At 35.0% G+C, this 18,089-nt stretch overlaps 1 protein-coding gene across 3 annotated transcripts in view; it reads right to left on the reverse strand.

Moving 5' to 3' along the window:
* Positions 1-340: 340 nt before the first annotated feature.
* Pdrg1 (Pdrg1 prefoldin-like subunit) overlaps positions 341-18,089 on the reverse strand; it is a 191,682-nt gene continuing 173,933 nt past the window's right edge. For all 3 annotated transcript variants that reach the window (XM_089088242.1, XM_089088241.1, XM_089088240.1), the window contains one exon: positions 341-4,736. In XM_089088242.1, coding sequence (XP_088944368.1) covers positions 4,337-4,735 — 399 coding nt within the window. In that variant the 5' untranslated portion in view covers position 4,736 and the 3' untranslated portion in view covers positions 341-4,336. The remainder of the gene's footprint in view (positions 4,737-18,089) is intronic.

Raw genomic sequence — 18,089 nt, forward strand, 5'->3', positions numbered from 1 at the left:
CCATCATAAACAATAAGTAGCACAACAGGGAAATTTTTTATACAAGACAGTGGAATGCAACTTTAAATGAATATTTCGACCCTATATCCATGGGCCATCCTCAGCAAAACAAACGAAGAAAATAAAAAACAATATACCAGTCCTGGTGTACCAGTCCTGGTTGAACGTCCTTCAAGTAATGATATTAGGGCTGTTTTAAAACATTTTTTTTTTTAAACCTTTTAGTTTAATGATTGATTTTTAATTTAAGTTTCTTTCATATTGTTTTTTATTCTCTTCGTTTGTTTTGCTGAGGACAGCCCTTGGATATAGGGTTGAAATATTCATTTAAAGTTGCGTTCCACTGTCTTGTATAAAAAAAATTCCTTGTTGTTCTACTTATTGTTTATAATGTGGTTAGAATAGGAAAATAAAACTTTCTGTAATGAATCCAGGGCCAAAAACTTAGTCAAGGAAGGCATTACCAAGCTACTATGTTAACCCACTTCTGATTTCTATATCTTAGAAATTTACCTACTTGACAGGATCTGTTGGAATTTAGACAAAACAGCATTATTCCTTAACTTTCAGTTTCTATTTCTCTGGTTTTAAATTCGTTTTATTTGAGTAAAAGTTAAAGCCATATCAATGAGTTTGTTCTAAATTTAGGAAATATATTTGCAAATCTTTGAAACGTCAGGAATTGGGATTGAGCAAACTTGTGAAGCTGAAAATAATTTTCTTGTACTTCATTTAAGCAGATGATATATATCACAAGGTTTCGTTTTTATAAAAAAAAAGTTTTTAAAGGCCATCACACGTCAGTGTCCTATAGAGGGAGAAGGAGTAGAGGTAGGTACTTCAAAATACCGTCCCGGTACATACCTTACTCTGTAGATCTATACCCGAAAGTTTCATTTTCCTAACCTAACTACTTTCCAAGATAGCGAAAAGTAATTTGTCAAGAATTTTACCGAATTGGTAAAGCTGGAACGCTGAAAAATAGAACTGTGAATTTCCATAAATGAGAATATAAAAAAATACTCATGAAGTTAATTTGCTTCTTTTTGTCATACTTCGATCGCAGTGAGGTCGATGATGGGTGGTATTCCCCAAATCTAGCCTTCTTTGCGGATTGAAGTTGTTCAGAAGGTGAGATAAGAAAGCAATTTATGTCTAATGACGCAAACGTCTTATCCGGTCTTGCTAAAAAAAAACTTCTCATTTTATTTGATTTCGTAGAGTAAAAAACTGCGGTATCTAACAAAGTTATCTTATTAAAAGTTTTACCTGTTTTCAATATTTTCATTTCGTCAAAAAAAAAAAAAAACGAATAATCACGTCAAAAATAAAGATAAGACATACTACTATGGATGAATAGAAGAATCCTAAGACAAGCTGAAATTGAAATCAATAATCAATTCAGACTTCCAACAGGCAGAAATTATGACAAATAAGTGTAGGGCTACCGCACCCTAAATCATATAAAGGTCAGAGCAACACTTGCTCTTTACTGAATACAAAATATATTTTAAAGTTTTTCTTTTATCGTTATCACTTTGAAAAATCAAAAAAAGTTCATATTTTCAGGGATTAGTTTCATTATATTTTAAACAATCAATTTTTTTCTTTAGTTTGATATATAAAAAAATTGTAATTATACTTTCTTTACATTTTTTTCAAATGTATAGAAAATCACTTACTAAATCATCAATAGTTTATTAGTTTTAAAAATTCTTGTAAAAAACTAATCAAGCTGCTTCCAACAATCTGTTTAGGCATCAATTTTTATTTGTTTGTTTAAAATAAAATGAAAAGGAAAAATTCTCATAAGAGTTTCCTTTTACATAATCAAGTTGAGTTTCCAATAGTACTATCAAGTTGAAAGTCACAGGTGTAATCTGTCTAACAAATATTCTTTTGGGTCATACAATCACATTTATGATCGTGACTTTTTTTTTCCTGATGTTTCAACAAAGAAAAGCAACACAGTTCAAAATGCAAATGGTTTTCAGTAAAACGCAACTGACACTTTGGCCATATTTTACACTCAATACCAGTTTCCCAGCAGACATTCCTACATATTTGTCTTTGAAACTTCTACAGTTGGCTTTTGGAAGGAAGTTTTATGGACCTTTTCAAAGTCGTTAAAGGTACTATTATTCTACAGGCTGCAGAATTGGCTTCAGGGGTCAAGCCATAGTCTTTAGAAGAAATACATTTTTGTTTACACGAAAAAGATATTTTCAAATTGGACACTAGAGATTAGCTCTCACTTAAAATAAAAGTTAGTTAAAGTGATAAAGCCTAGCAATCACTTAAAAAAGTGGCCTAGAATAGAGCCCTTTATTCGACATGTTGGACACATCAATCTGAAGTCTTGTGATTGACATTAATTGTAAAATTAAAAAAACCTTCTCAATTTTGATTTTTCTGAATTTACAACCTGATTCATTTAAATTACATACGGAGCCTACAACACGTTTATTTCCATAAACCATGGTTCACAGAAATTTAATTAGCCATAAAACACCAACTTTTAACGCACAAAAAAAGTGAATTTTTAGCCTCGAATTTTGTGGAAGAAAGGATTCTTTTAGACCAATATGGGAGATATTCCCCCTCTTTGCTGGTACACAGGATCTTTTCCAGTATTAATCTCCAAAGTTCCGGAGATTTTATTGGCACAGGGCTCCCACAAAGTCTTAACCCAGCAACGATTACGATCGCAGATGCAAAGGGTTGCTTTGTTTTATGTGAGAAAAAGTGAGCAGATACAGTAAAACAAATTTTAAATAGCAACTCTTAAAAAAGTGCATTTTTCTTAGATTAGAAAAGAATCAAAGGTTTTTTTTTTACTTCATTTAAATTTCATACTATTATCAAACGTAGTTATATTCATCCCGTATTTACCTCTTCGTTAATTTAGTGTTTTTCCTACTGTTTCCTTTTTGCAGTGTAACTTTATTGACATAATTTGTCTCCGTGAGCCATCAGATACTAGTGAGCCCTATGATAATGGGCTACTTTCTCTATCACTAAATTCAATTTAAATAGACAGAAATTATCACAAATACGTTGTATTTATTTCTTACTTAACGCTGCACACTTAAGAGCAATTGATAGAGAAACCACTTACAAATATCAAATGGCATTATTTGTTGTTTTTTTAAAATGCTTTCAGTAAAATGCAAGTGAAACTTTGCATATAACTATATATAAACTATGCATATAACTCAGAAACAATGAAAATGTGGGTGATTTGGACATTTGGCTACTATGTCCATCTTTTGGCAATAAACTAGACACAATTTCAGGAAATTGATAATTCATTCAGGAGTCGCTGGAAATAAAGACCCTGAATTTAACTCCTTAAGGTATATATTTGCTCAGGAACAAGAAATTTTGTGACAAACCGGAAAGCGTAACTTAAGCAAAATTAACAAGATACGTCTATCATTGGGTTCATTAGTTTAAGGTCTATCCATTCACCAGGCCTGAATCATGATATTACTTCGACTTCTTCTTCGACAAGGATCTAAACTTGCTCTAAAAATAAGAAAACTGTCCTTTTCTCAATAATTTTCAACGTATGTTCAATCTAAAAAACCGTGCACATCAAATTTCAAAAATGGTATTTAGTAGATGGACAGAATTGAATTTAAGCTAGTGAATGATATCAAAACTGTTTTTTTTTATTCTGAAACATTAAAATCATAGCAGATCAGAAAACAAACAACAAATTGCATACGGAATATAGGCCTAACAATTAATCAGTGAAGAAATACTAACCATTTCAAATTAGATAAGCACTTAATCTGCGACTCTTTCTATGTTATTCTTAGGTTTATGTTGAGAAACTTCTAATCTACAACTCCATACAAAACAATTTAATGCTTCAACCAATAATAACCAATTTGATCCAAAGTCGATTTTCTTTCCTTATTACTTAATGAGTTTGAATATCTTTGACTAATATATGCTGAATAAATAAAAGTGCAACTCAAACTAACCTTGTCAGCAATTTTTTAAATAGATTATTAGAACTTCAAAGTAATCACTCTGAAAAAAAGAGGAACAAAAAGACTTAGCTATCATACATAAATGAGTCTAATAAAATATTTTTTCTAGGCGCGTGTTCACTGGACCATTGAACCCATTCGTCTTCACCAAAATCTTCGAATTTCTAAAATTTTTCCACATTTTTTACAGTCGCATAATTCACTTGTTTTTCTGTGTGTAGGAGGGGGTTGATCTATTAGTGGTAGAATATATTTTAGTTCGAAAACGTACATTAATTTACCATCTGCAAATTTACAGCAATAACTTAATAGTAGTAAATTAATAATTCAACACCTTAATCACCAATCAAATCCGAAATAGCTTTTCTTTCTTCATTACCCAATGGGTTCAAATTCAGACCTTTCATCCCTGGTGAATCTTCTATCTGACTAAGAACCATCACAGAATCCTTCAAAATTTTTCTCAGGTCCATTTCTTGCTTCTTGAGTTCTTCATTTCCTTTGTTAAGGAATTTCAAAGCATTCTTCTTAGGTATCTTAAACATGGAGCTTCCAAAACACATAAAGATCTTTTCTTCCTCTGATTTCTGTAATGAGCGAACACTCTCTCTAAACCAATTTTGTTGCTGACAAACTGCTATTATTTCTCTCTTGTCGTTAAGAATTTTCTCACCTGCTTCTTCTATTTCAGCTATGAAATTTATCTCCTGTTCATCTATTTTTGTATTGAACATCCTGAAAAAAGCATTAAAATTCAAACAACTAATACTGCCAATAGGGCAAAATGAAGAACCTATTTTGAAAGTACAAAATCACAATTTTTTGTGGTAATTTCTTCTCGTTTTAAGCTTGAAGTTCTCTCTTTGTTTTCATCCAATTTCTGTTTGTTTATTGACTATCGTAGTTTAATAGTAGTAAGGCTGGCTAATAACATTTAATAATAATAGTAGTTAAAACCTTAAAACAATATAAACATGACAGTTGATGAGTTGTATTTGAAAGGATGGAGGGGGGGGGGGGCAATAGGCCTAATGATAGAAAAATTAGAAGCAACCCCTGTAGTTTTCACTTTGGTGAACATCAAAAACCATTTTAAAAAATATAAATAATTTTTTTTTAATATTAAAAAAAACAAATATTTCATAATATTTCTATTAGCTTCTGATTTTCAATAGACAAGCACAAAAATTTTTCAATACACACCATAATAGACACTGAAATCCGTTTTTGAAACATGCAGGCTAGATACCGTGTTTTTTTTTTAGGAAGGTTCCCCTGTAACATTAGCCTAATATTTTTAATTAGCAACTTTTGACTTCAATATTGAAAACTTCAGCAATCTGTAAATACCAGCTTTGGCGGAAATAAAAAGGTACTTGTAAAACTTGTACTATGGTTTGCCTAAGGGCCTTTTGACCACATAATCATACAGTTTGAAATTCTTTGCATGAATCTGATTCCAATAAAATTTAACAAGTTTACCTTTCTGCTAAATTTTTAGTAGGACAAATGCAATCACATTTGTATTTACAAGCTCTCAGTTTTAGCTCTGCTATTTGCATAAATCGATATCTTGTCCCTTGGGTTTCTGCTCGTTTTGATTTTGACTTATTTTAATTTCTGTTTGTTTTGGGTCTCATTTATTTATTGATACTGATTTGTGGTAGTTGTATGCTTGGTACATAATTTGATTCTATTTTTGTTCATTTTTGGTTTTATGGAGTTCTTTACTTTTTTTGAAAAACTTATGTTGTGGAAAGTTTTTTTTTTTAATTAATTTCTGTTCTTTTTATATTGACATACTCTTTTTCAGGGAAGAAGACAAAGCCTCTTCTAAACTTAAACAACCATCCCTTCCATAAAAACCTTAAATACCCCCTGGGCATAACTTACAATCCTTGTCCCTTATCTGTGGGGTTTGTTTAAACCCCAAAATCCAGGTTATATGATATCTAGACTATTTTGAATAGAATGACTATCTCAAAATTTCTATTAGATGCATTTTCTATAGATATGACAATATTTATTTCTTAAAATCTTAACTAATTTTCGATTTCTTAAAGTTATAAAAGTGAAAACATTTAAAAGAATTTTTACCAATAAAGTATTAATCATATTCTGGCTTTTAGAAAGCATAGGGTTTAGCATTAAACCCTGTTTGCATTCTGTTTTGTATTAACTTTCCGTCGAAGACTCAAAAGTCATTCTAATCCTTTCACCCTAGGACATGCTGATATCTCATATCTAATATCAGCTGATATCTAATATCAGCTGATATCTAAATAAGCCATGAATTTTTAACTAGTAAAACAAAAGTAAGTTTCAAAATCATAATTAACATATTTATTTCTGAATTTTTCTAGTACGGCTATATCTAATATCATGTTTATCTAATTTATGTTCGGTTTTTATTCATTCTGGTAAAAAACAGAAAAAAAATGATAATAAATAAAATTTAAATAAAATAAATTGAAAATTAAAGTACATTAATTAAAATCGATATTTTAATTGGCCTAGGATTTTACATTAGTTCCTTGATCTGAGTTTTTGTGTCAACAGCAAAAAGATCGAAAAATGTTTGAAAGACAATTCTTTCACAACTAATGAAAAATTCATTATATTCGGTTATAAAACTTGAATTATTGATCTATAATGAAATCTCTCCAGTCAACTTTTAGTTCACAGACAACTAACATTGATATAATATATTGATAGGCAAAAATGTCATACTCAAATGTAGGTTTATCTATGTTTACTATTTATTACGATGCACATATGAAATTACTGATGAATATTGCCACGCTTCTCTCTAATTTTCAGCTAAATAAAACAGGGGTGGATCCAGAATTTTTTTAGGGGGGGGGGGGCAAAATATGTTGATCCGATAAACTTGCGTTAGGAGCAAGTTTAATTCACGCAAACTTGAGTTAAGTAAGTAAATTAAACTGCTTCAGACTATGCTAGGGGGGCGCGCCCCCCCCCTCACCCTCCCCCAGGATCCGCCATTGAAATAGCTTTTCTCCAGACTATTATTTATTTAACTCCCATCCGGCCGGGTTGGCCGATTTCAGGGTTCTCCTCTCATGGTATCGTTTCAATATTTTCGGTATGGCTGCCTGTGTGTTGCAGTCCCTGTTTTTCATTGGCTGTGTTGGTCCCAGAGGGCTTGATCGGCAGTGATTTGCTAATAGTAGCAGAGAATGTCTACCTAACCTCAAAAATGTTTTGAAAATTCTTATGACCCTTTGTCCGTCATTGTAGTTAAATGAATGCTTAGAAATACTAACTTGTATAAACTTTAGCAGTATGTTTTAAACCGCATTGTAGTTAGGTGAATTCTTAAAAATATGAATTTGTATAAATGTTAATCCAATTACCAGTATGGGTTTAAAGCCAAAACAATGAAAAAACTATTTGGTTTAAAATAATAAGCTTAAATTTCATTAAAAAAAAATAGTTTATTATTACAGCATTACGCAATTTGCGAAGGATTCGTGTAATCATTTATTTTCCTGAATCATAGGCACTGGTGTGGCACTGAACCTGAAATGGCACTGGTAAGTAAAACCCTTTGAATTTCCAATCGAATGAGCCCTTTTTTCAAGTTTTCATGACAAAGATTTCAATAAAAACCTTATACGCCCCCAGGGCATAAATTATAACCATTTTGCTGAAAACTGTGGGGGGAGTGTTTGTTTCAAAGATTTAGCTTCCTGAACAAAGAGGCTCGTGAAACAAAATGTCTATATCAAAATTTTGATTAGATGTGTTATGGGGAATGGTGGGAAGGGAAACGGTGTCCGTTACCTTACAATCACCTTCAACTATTGAAAAGGGCACTAGCCATTTCAATTTCCAATCGCATGAGCCCTTTTTGAAGTTTCTACGACGACGCGTTCTATAAAAACCTTATATGCACCCAGGGCATAACTTACAACCCTTACCCTGAGGGTTATGGGGGAGTGTCCTCCTCAAAAACATAATTTCTATCTGGAAATCCACAACACTGAACAAAATGGCTATCTAAAAATTTTGATTGGATGTGTTTGGGGAAAAGGTGGGCGAGAGAGGGGGGCTAGTTGCCATCAAATAACTTTCGAATATTTAAAAGGGCACTAGACCTTTGAATTTCCAATCTAATGAGCCCTTTTTCAAGTTTCTACGACAAATATTTCAATAAAAACCTTATAAGCCCACAGTGCATAACTTATAACCCTTGCCCTGAAAACTCTGGGAGGAGTGTTCCGTTCCAAGGTATAATTTCCATAACTTTAACTGCGTGGAACAAAATGCCTATCTCAAAATTTAGATTGGATGTGTTTGGGGAAATTGTGGGTTTGGAATAGGTGGTAGTTACCTTCCAATCACTTTCGACTATTAAATAAAGCAGTAGTCATTTCAATTTCTAATCGAATGAACCCTTTTTGAAGTTTCTACGACAACGCGTTCTATAAAAACTTTATATGCCTCCAGGGCAACTTAAAACCCTTGTCCTGAAGGCTGTGAGGGTGTAGTCATCTTTAAAGACCTAATTTCCAGAACTTAAAACTACGTTGAACAAAATGGCTATCTCAAAATTTTGATTGGATGTGTTTTGGGAAAAGGTGGGCGTGAGAGGGGGGTGAGTGGCCCTCCAATCACTTTCTACAATTAAAAAGGGCCCTAGCCCTTTGAATTTTCAATCAAATGAGCCTTTTTTGAAGTTTCGACGACACCGCCTTCTATGAAAACCTTATATACCCCAGGGCATAACTTAAAACCCTTGCCCCGAGGGTTGTGGGGGAGTGTCCTCCTCAAAAACATAATTTCTATCTGGAAATCAACTACGCTGAACAAAATGGCTATCTCAGAATTTTGATTGGTTGTTTCGGGAAATGGTGGGCGTGGAAGGGGTGTTAGTTGCCTTCCAATCACTTTCGACTATTAAAAAGGGCACAAGCCACTCCAATTTCCAATTGAATTAGATTTTTTCGAAGTTTCAATGACAACTTCTTCGATACGAAAGTAGGGAGGCCATAACGAATACGGAACAAGATGGCTGCTGCCATCTATAATTGAGTCTCACACTGACAGTAAATAATTTATTCAAGGATTATTGATCGAGTCTAACGGGTCAATGACCCCTTTTTCAATGTCGATTTATTTGTTGTTTCTATGTGTAATGACTCTAGGACGAAGTTTGCACATGCGCATTGAATTCTAACGGGACTATGCATTGGTCCACTTGAGGGGAAGTAGTTTTCTGCTAAATTGATTTACATTATCGGAGTGGAATCATTGATCCTAAGGGCAACAGGATCATGTGTCTCTTTCTAAGTCAATCAGGGAGTCGGAAATATTAGCGGGACAGGAATGCAGAGAATATAAGGAAAGGAATTTTGCTATTGTTTTTATTAGTGTGTGAATAGAATTAAGGAGTGAGAACAGTTTGATTTTACTCATTATTATATATTTGTGCTAATAATGAGTGGAATGTTTACACTATTAGAAGTTGACGGTGGAGTTGGTAGCAATGATACAAGAGCACCAAACATTGCAGTGGAAATCACGAGAGGATCGCGGCTTTGTCTGGAATGGGATGAAGTATATGCAAGATATATGATATCCTTGAGCAAATTTAAAATTGAGGATCAATTATCCTTCATCGTAAAAGCTGATATAGCGCTTGTGTATAGACTTCAAAGTGCTTTTAGTGTAATAGTGAAGCACATTGAGGACACTAAGATATATTGCTAAATATCCATGTGTAGTATTATTGTTGTAATTATCCCATAAAACTGTTTCGAAATCGAAAATGTTCCCTTTCTTTTTGTTAGAATGTTAGGCTAACGAATCATGGTCAGTCTAGAGTCAGCATTGAGAGTGATAGGATTGAAAAATGAATAAATTTGAGAAAGAGAGAATTAGATCGAATCTTATGTTAATAGAAAAACATTTGATTTTGAATGATAATATTCTCGAGTTATCCCTTCAACGAAAGATATTCTAACAGGGAACACTTGACAATATAATGAAAACTGATTTTCCCCATTGGACTATTGTATGAAACTATGTCAATGCGACTCAAATGCTTATACTCAATTTATTGATACATTAATTGGAACAGAGCAGAATAATATCGTGGATGTACTTTTGAAAACATTGCCATAGATTCAATGTAGATGATTCCACCTTCGAAAGAGGTAGCGTCACATAGCTACTCCGCTCCCATTCCTCCCTCTGAATTTATCGAACGAGGATCAGTTTCGTTTTAGCGATAAGAGAGTTGACGGCAAAAGCCAAAAATGTTCAATAAATGCCCACTATGCGTCTAAACTCTTGGCAGTTGAATATCATTTGAAAAATGCGCAATTATTGATGACTATAATGAAAAGTGCAAATTATGTAATCCTTGTAAATTACATAGAGGTTATGCAGTACAAATTAAAGTATGTAATTCATGTCTTGAAGAGACTTGTGACTCTCGCCATAGAGAGTATCTATGTTGCAAATGTCACTATAACAAATGTGATCAGTGGGAGAATACTTACCCTAGTTTGACTGGAAAGAACCGCAAACATGGTTTTAGTTTATTTTTACGAGATTGGTATCTTCGTGGATTTAAATTATTTTGGGAGGAAGAATCTAGTCTACCATTCAATTGTTGGGGTAACAAGACAATCTGGTCTCAGCGTCATCTTTGTGACAACACTGTTTATTATAATTATAAACCTAGTGAATTTTTTTAGGCAGTTACCGAATGTGAATCACCATTAGAAAATACCGTGTGTAATATTTCTGTAAATAAACAGATTGAAACTCGAAAATTTTATAATATGAATGTAAATAGTATCATTAACTATACAAAGAGATATGACAAGAGTGAAGTTACATTATACTGTAGAAAATGTGACCCTGACTTTGCAGCCAATCAAGATCAATATACAGTGAATCCAAATGATTTACCAGCATTAGTGGTTCATGACAGTTGCCTATAACCGAAGAAGAAATCTAAAGTGAAGAATAAAGATATTGTTGTATATATACATTTTTCATTTATTATTAAACAAATTCACATACATTTTTTAAGCACTTTACTCGTAGGGCACCGAAATCAATATTATACAGGTCCGAGAGGATATTTTCCACCATAGAGTCGTTCAGACGTGGATTGTCTATATAAATGTTGAGAAACTGCTTGTAAGTATAGCCGCGACATCTGAACACAAAATATAGTAGTACATGAAAGCCACAGCTTTTAGTCGTCAGATCCTGCACTCTCTTCCGATCTTGAATTAATAGTTTTACCATTGCTATCAAAATACTTGCTGATTTGGCAAGTGTATAATGTATAGGGTAGGCCAAGAGGATTAAACAATTCAATCGTTTTGTTGTTTGAAAGATGCACAACCAATGACCCGTCTGCACAGTCGACGGGCTGCTATTAACAATAATTAGGGTATTGTTGGTACTTTGAATTTTTCCAAGAAAGTCCGAGGGCAGACAATAGGATTTGTATTAGGACATGTAGGGGTCCATATTAAATACATTGATTATTTGACTGGTGTTTATGGTGCCAAGTCTAGTAGAACACTGCCTTCGGGAGTGATTTCCCAATAGGTTTCATATTGATTTAGCGAGATTTGTGCAATACTCTCAGCTAATGGGTTGGCAAATATACACTCTAAACGCAAATGTACGCTCTATACTCATATCCAAATGTACGCTCTATACTCATATCCTGGATGCCAGACAAATCCAATATAATGATACCATGTGTTTTAGCAAACATTTCTTCGGTTATACCATTTTCCAATAGTTGTGAATCATGATCTAGGGTTTGCGAGGTCAACTCATACAATGTTCTATAGGATTTATCAAAGGATAGATTGTAGAGTGGGATGCCATTTACTTTGCAGACAAGAGATGAAAGCAAAAACATTTCAAATTTATGTGGGCATCCAGTCAACGATCCTATTGCACTAGCGCTTTTTGCAAATGCCAAGCCCTGTTTTGACGGAGTTATGCCATTGATAAAGGATGAGTCGGTGAAAGTGCGTGACCCCGTCGCAATGTGACGTTGATTGTATGAGGAACAAGTAGTTTAATATTATTTCCACTGGCTCTCAGTTTTTCACTGCCAAAGCAACAGAACTCATAACTTGTTGTTTGCGTACATGAAGTATTACCGAGGTGATAGAGAGAGTCATATCTGGATTGGCAGCAAGTTCTTTTCTTAATATGAAATTGGATGGTGCAAGCGTCAATTTTATATCCACTTTAATATTGGATGGTAGCCATTGGGGTATATTAAATATTTCATGATATATTTTTCCAACTAGATGTAATTCACTAGTTGTAGTATTCAAGCCAAGGGTTCTCATACATTTGCTCTGATGAAACAGATTGTGTAGAACTAGGGTTATGGAAATGTGTTCATGATGAGAGCGAACCGTAAACAGCTGTAGCATTTCCTGTGAGAACTGTTCAATGGATTCAGCCAAATTATCAATAATCAGCCACGAGTTTGGTTCAATACTATTGAAAACATCAAGTCCCCGTATGAATTGCATTGGTATGGATGTGGCAATAGCTTTTATTTGATCGTAGGATTCCTGCCAAATACTATAGCAAGAATAAATTTTCTGTGGTTTTTCCAAAAACATTGCATTACAATTTTGAATTATTTTAGCTAAAAGTGTCGTTTTCCCAGACATTGATGGGCCACACAGAAACAACCTGAATGGTGTTTTAAACTGATACATAGCGCTGCTGCTGTTGACAACAGTCAGACTAAAACTAACTGTAAACCTTACTTGTCCAATAAATAAGTAGTAATAATAATTTTTACGTAGATATATCTAGTAAATTAAAAAGAACAACAACAAAAATATTTCATTCATTTATTAACATAAAAACACTTTTTTGTTCAACAAGAAAAATATTTATTGAACAAAAACACTTGTTCCATAAGAACAACATTTATTATCATAGAAACACTTCTGTTCAAACAAGAACAACATTTATTATATAACAAAACTTTTCTGTTCAAGAAGAACAACATTTATTAACAACAACATTTTTTTCACTTTTTTTTGTTCAACAAGAACAATATTTATCAACAAAAACATTTTTTTCACTTTTTTTTGTTCAACAAGAACAATATTTATAATCAAAAACATTTGTTCAACAAGAACACACACACTATTTGTACAATAACATTTATTGTCATAAAAAACATTTTTTCCACCAACACTATTTGCACACACACACACACACACACATTTTTGTACAATAGCACTATTTGTACAACAATACTTAAAAAAAACACGAACATGAGTAGCACAGTTGAACACTATGAATTTAAAAGGATACCCTCCTCCCCCTCCGGCCGAAGGCCAGCCGCGGGCGGGACTTCCCATCCCCCGGGAGCCGCAGGCCGAAGGCCGGCAACGGGCGGGACCCCCCCCGGGATTGTGGATCGAAACAGCATACAATAGTCGCCGTCACTGCTGCTGCTGCTGGTTAGGTTGGGTTGGAGCATTTAAGTTAGTTCATGAAAGGTTGGGTTAGGTTGGAGCATTCAGGTTAGGTTAGGTCAATTTATCCAGACCAAGTTGGGTTCGATAGTCTACACATTCATCCCGGTCTGAAATTCTATAGTGGCCGTGGGAGAGTACATTTACCTTATTCTCGAGCACAAGTACCTTGTCATATATACAAGACACTACATTCTTTTCAGCTCTTATAGTAAAATTACAATACTGTAGAGAGCCAATTTCAAACGCTTTTGTTTTCGGTACTAGGCTAGTCTCGACACTGTCTCTGTACACGCTCACGTTGAAATTTTTTTGTACAAAATGTGTAGGCACCCCTTTACACGCCTGCTTTACATCCCTGTTATGAGTTTCAACGCAATAAACTTTAGGACCCGAGAACACCCCATTGGATATCAAATCACTCCCCGTCTATGATTTTAAAAAGAGCAGTTGGTTGGGGGCCTGACGTTTCACCAACTCGGGGTAGAGGGACGGATTCCAGTTAGTGAAATCTATCCGCAAGCTGATGTGTTCCCCATTCTCTAAATCCCCAATAAATCCTCGGTTTTTACTTTTAACAGAAGAGAATCTGTGTCCCCATTGTAAACTTAAACCTCACACTCCCTTGGCCATTGTACCTTGCACACATTGTAAAAAACGACAACACCAGCTTTTGGGACATTTCAAGTACTGAACTACCTCCTACTATATTCTTGTTCAGTACCACATTTCTCTTTTTCCTGTGTAGAAGAACCATACAGTCTTTATGCTCGTGAACGATGTAAAATTGGGGTCTGCAATAATTCGTGCACATTCTTGAGGGCCAGTCACGACGTCACAACGAGATCTGTTCCGTACGCTTTCACACATTTTGCCAAACGCTGAATTTAGAATTAGCTTGTACATTTCCTTCTCTACTTTACTGTTTGCCCTAGAGTGTTTATCGAAAAAGGTATCGATAAACGTCTTCAAATAAGGTTTTTGATTGAATAGCAAGACCCTATGGATTTTCGTGATCTTGAAACCATTGTTCCCCATCCAGTGCAAAAGCAGATGGTGAACAACAATTTTCTCTTTATGGTCCAGATCTGCAATCAGTTTCTGCCTAGACTTGGTCCAGTGCATCCTCGTTTCTTCAATTAATGATGGATTTTATGAACTCTGTAAGTCCTTGGGCACGGGTTGATTAATACAGGGGAAAACAAAATATCTGACAGAATCATGAAGCGTCTATAGAGTGTGTCCATCAATTTCAAAGAACCATCCTTGTGGCCCATTGTCCTCAACTGTGTTAATGTCGGGGATCTCACAAAGATTCTCAAGCCATTTATAGTTCCCACAGGGCAAAGACTAGTGAGACATTGCCGAGGAATACAATGAGTTCATGTCAAGGAAAACTGCATTTGACCTTACACCTGTGTCTTGCCCGCTCGGATCTGTTGTCAAAACGCGATATCCATGAAAAACATACCCACCCCTCATTGACCTTTCTACAAAAAGATGTTGATCTACATCAGTTATCAAGCCTATTTCTTCCCTACTAATTTTTAAAATCAAGTCTATTAACAAGTGTGGTCTGGAAAAATAATACCCTATATATAATCCAAATTCTGAAAAGATTTGGACTGTGTTTTTACAGACAGTATCTAACAGATTTAAAACGTCACTGGCCAAGTAAAGTCTACAATAATCCCACCCATTTTTACAATTACCCTTAGCCCAAATCTTCTTGGCAAATCCATATTCCTCGGCAGTGCATTCACTGTTGGTGAGTGAATTAAAGAAAGCTTCAATTGGAGGAAGTTTCTCCTCGCTTAAGCGAGCGCCAGAACAGTAATAGTCGTATGCATATACACCTTTACAGGTCAATAGGTCATACATTTCACTGTCTGGAAAGTGCTGTTTAAGCAAAGGAAAACTATCAAAATTGTCACTTTTCTGCACTTGAATCAATTGACTCAATGCCTTGGGGAAAAAAACTAAATGAATAAAAAAACCTGATTTTATTCAGGCACGTATGTCCGTTATATACTAACTGTCATTTCAACTCGAGAAGCACTAGCTTCTCTGCTGATTTGGGGATGATGTTATAGGTAAATGAATTATTTACCCATGGACTATCTACTCCCCCTCCCTCCCTGTTCATACGTGCCTAAACCGGTAAAATAAATTTTAAATCATAATTTGCTTTGTGAATGAAAACTGGTATAAAAAACTGCTGGCTTACATTCACGTTGCATGATTGATGTGCTACCCCTCTAAAATTACTACCCCCAAAGGATATTTCGTGACCCACGTGATTATGGTCTCTGAATTTCCCCTTCCCCCCTCTTTTCCCTCTAGTCCCTTTCTCCTTATCCCCGTCTTCAAACTCCTCCTTACAAACCCAGCATATTTTTTTATTTTTAATCGCGAGACGATCGTATTCAGACAACAACATAGGGTAATGGGTATTTCTCAAACGAGAAATAGTTCCATTAGCGGTACCAAATAATTTGGTAAGTGCCTTGACCATGCAATCACCCTCATCCAACGTTTCGACTATTTCTCGCAACTGCATAGTGTTAGAACTGTCTCTGCGCATGGGCGTAGGAGACTGCAATGGCTCAATGTTCTTTGATTTGATTCGGAAATCGAGGATCGTTCACTTCCACTAGCTTCGCTTCACAATCCAGAGATTTTATTGCAGTGGAGGAGGGTATTTTGTAAATTTCTTAAACGTAAAATGGCCCTATCACCTGAAACCGTTTCCACTGACTGATAGCCATGCCGTCTACAATGCTTCATGTGATTCCGTAGTTTTAAATCACTAAGAAATTTAGACAGGCATGTCGGATAGTAAAAACGTGCCCTAATATTCCTACCCTCCCCCAGAACTCTACTGATGTCATTAATTGGGTTGAAATGGCCAATTGCATTGGGGTCACTAGGTGGTGTGTACGACAACCAAACCCAGTGCTTCATCAATTCAATTGACGGGCCCCTTACTGGGAACAACAACCCCTTCCTATTAGAACGAGCCCCATCCTCAAATTCTGTTTCATATTGAACCACAGTAACGCTGATATTTAAATAGACATTGGCCCTTTCAAAAATATCAATGAACTTGAGCGTTACAGGGTGTTTTCCCTCTAAACAAGACAAATCTACAGGGGGAAAATCGGACCCCACCTTCCCATGTACAGCCCAGTATTCTAAATTTTTCCTTTAAGCGTCATGTGCTAGAGGCTCGAATGCTGACATGAGGAAAGCGTACATAAAACATTTTTGGCCTGTTTCAAAACAGATTCGCTGAACACCTTGACGACCCTCTAAATCTGGATTATATTTTAAAACTATAGACCCTGGCCCCCCTTCGCCCCCCCCCCTCTTAAAATAAAATCTTTTTAAATTTACAAATATTAACGCTTAAATTTTCAACTAAAAGAACCACAGACCCACTCCCATTTTCGCTATAATTTTCGAAATGCGTAATAATGTGACCCATCCAATCCGAAAACACACCCTCAAAATTTTCTTAATTTGGATAGACTACTAGCATCTCAGTATGTACATAATGATGATAAACCTCGCTTTTACCCTCATTTAAATAAAATACCTTTAAAACCAATGAAACCTTAATTTAATCCCTACCCCCCCCCCCACAACTGAATCTGGTTTTCTAACAGTGCACGAATTCTATCTACATATTCATGGACAATTTCTATAGGGTCAAATACAAAATTACCCCCCATAAGCGAATTAAAAAGATCCCCAAAAGTTGCAGTGTAAACGACCATCGTATTTAAAATTGAATTTGACAGTTGGAATTCGGGAAATGTTATAAATTGGGTATTGTCACCCTTTCCCTCCCCCTCTTGTATATTATCACCACCCCCTCCCCCACATTGATCATCACTATGGTTGGTCGAAGACATTTCATCCTCCTCCTCCCCCTCTTGTATATTATTACCACCCTCTCCCCCACATTGTTCAATAATAGGGTTGTTCGAAGCCACTTCATTAGTTTGAAGTGTGTTCATGTAATATGAGGGGGGAGGGTTCCCTGTTAATTCATAGGCAAAATCCACTAAAAACTGTTAAGTATTCGGACTTAGCAAAGGTAAGTGCCCCTGCCCAACTGTAATATTATCAACATTAAAATAATCAGCTAAAAAATCATCAGTATTAAACGGTATTTCAAGTGAATTACCATACCGTTCATTGATATGTGAATTGTTGCAGAACTCCACAAGCACGTCTTTTTCTCCAACTGGCGAGCAGGAGGGGGGATGGCAAATATTGAACCAATGCAACCTATAAAAGAAAATAGCTTATTTTCAAAGTGTCTAAATCACCCTATTTTTAAAATTGGATTATTATTTACATATTCTTTAAAACACGCTTAGTAGTAGTAGTAGCAGTATGTACATTGTAGCATTTGGTTAATTCAGTGTTCCCTACTCTATATATATTCTGAAAGTTCCAAATTAATACAATAAAAGGATGACATAGTAGGTTTTGATTTTGTTCAAACAACCCCTCAGGAAATTTCATAATAATACTCTATCTGCTTTGAAAAAAAACGGGG

Source organism: Artemia sp. Qi Xiang Cuo, chromosome 4, assembly GCF_049724085.1.
Source record: "Artemia sp. Qi Xiang Cuo chromosome 4, ASM4972408v1, whole genome shotgun sequence".
NCBI classification, from domain to species: domain Eukaryota; kingdom Metazoa; phylum Arthropoda; class Branchiopoda; order Anostraca; family Artemiidae; genus Artemia; species Artemia sp. Qi Xiang Cuo.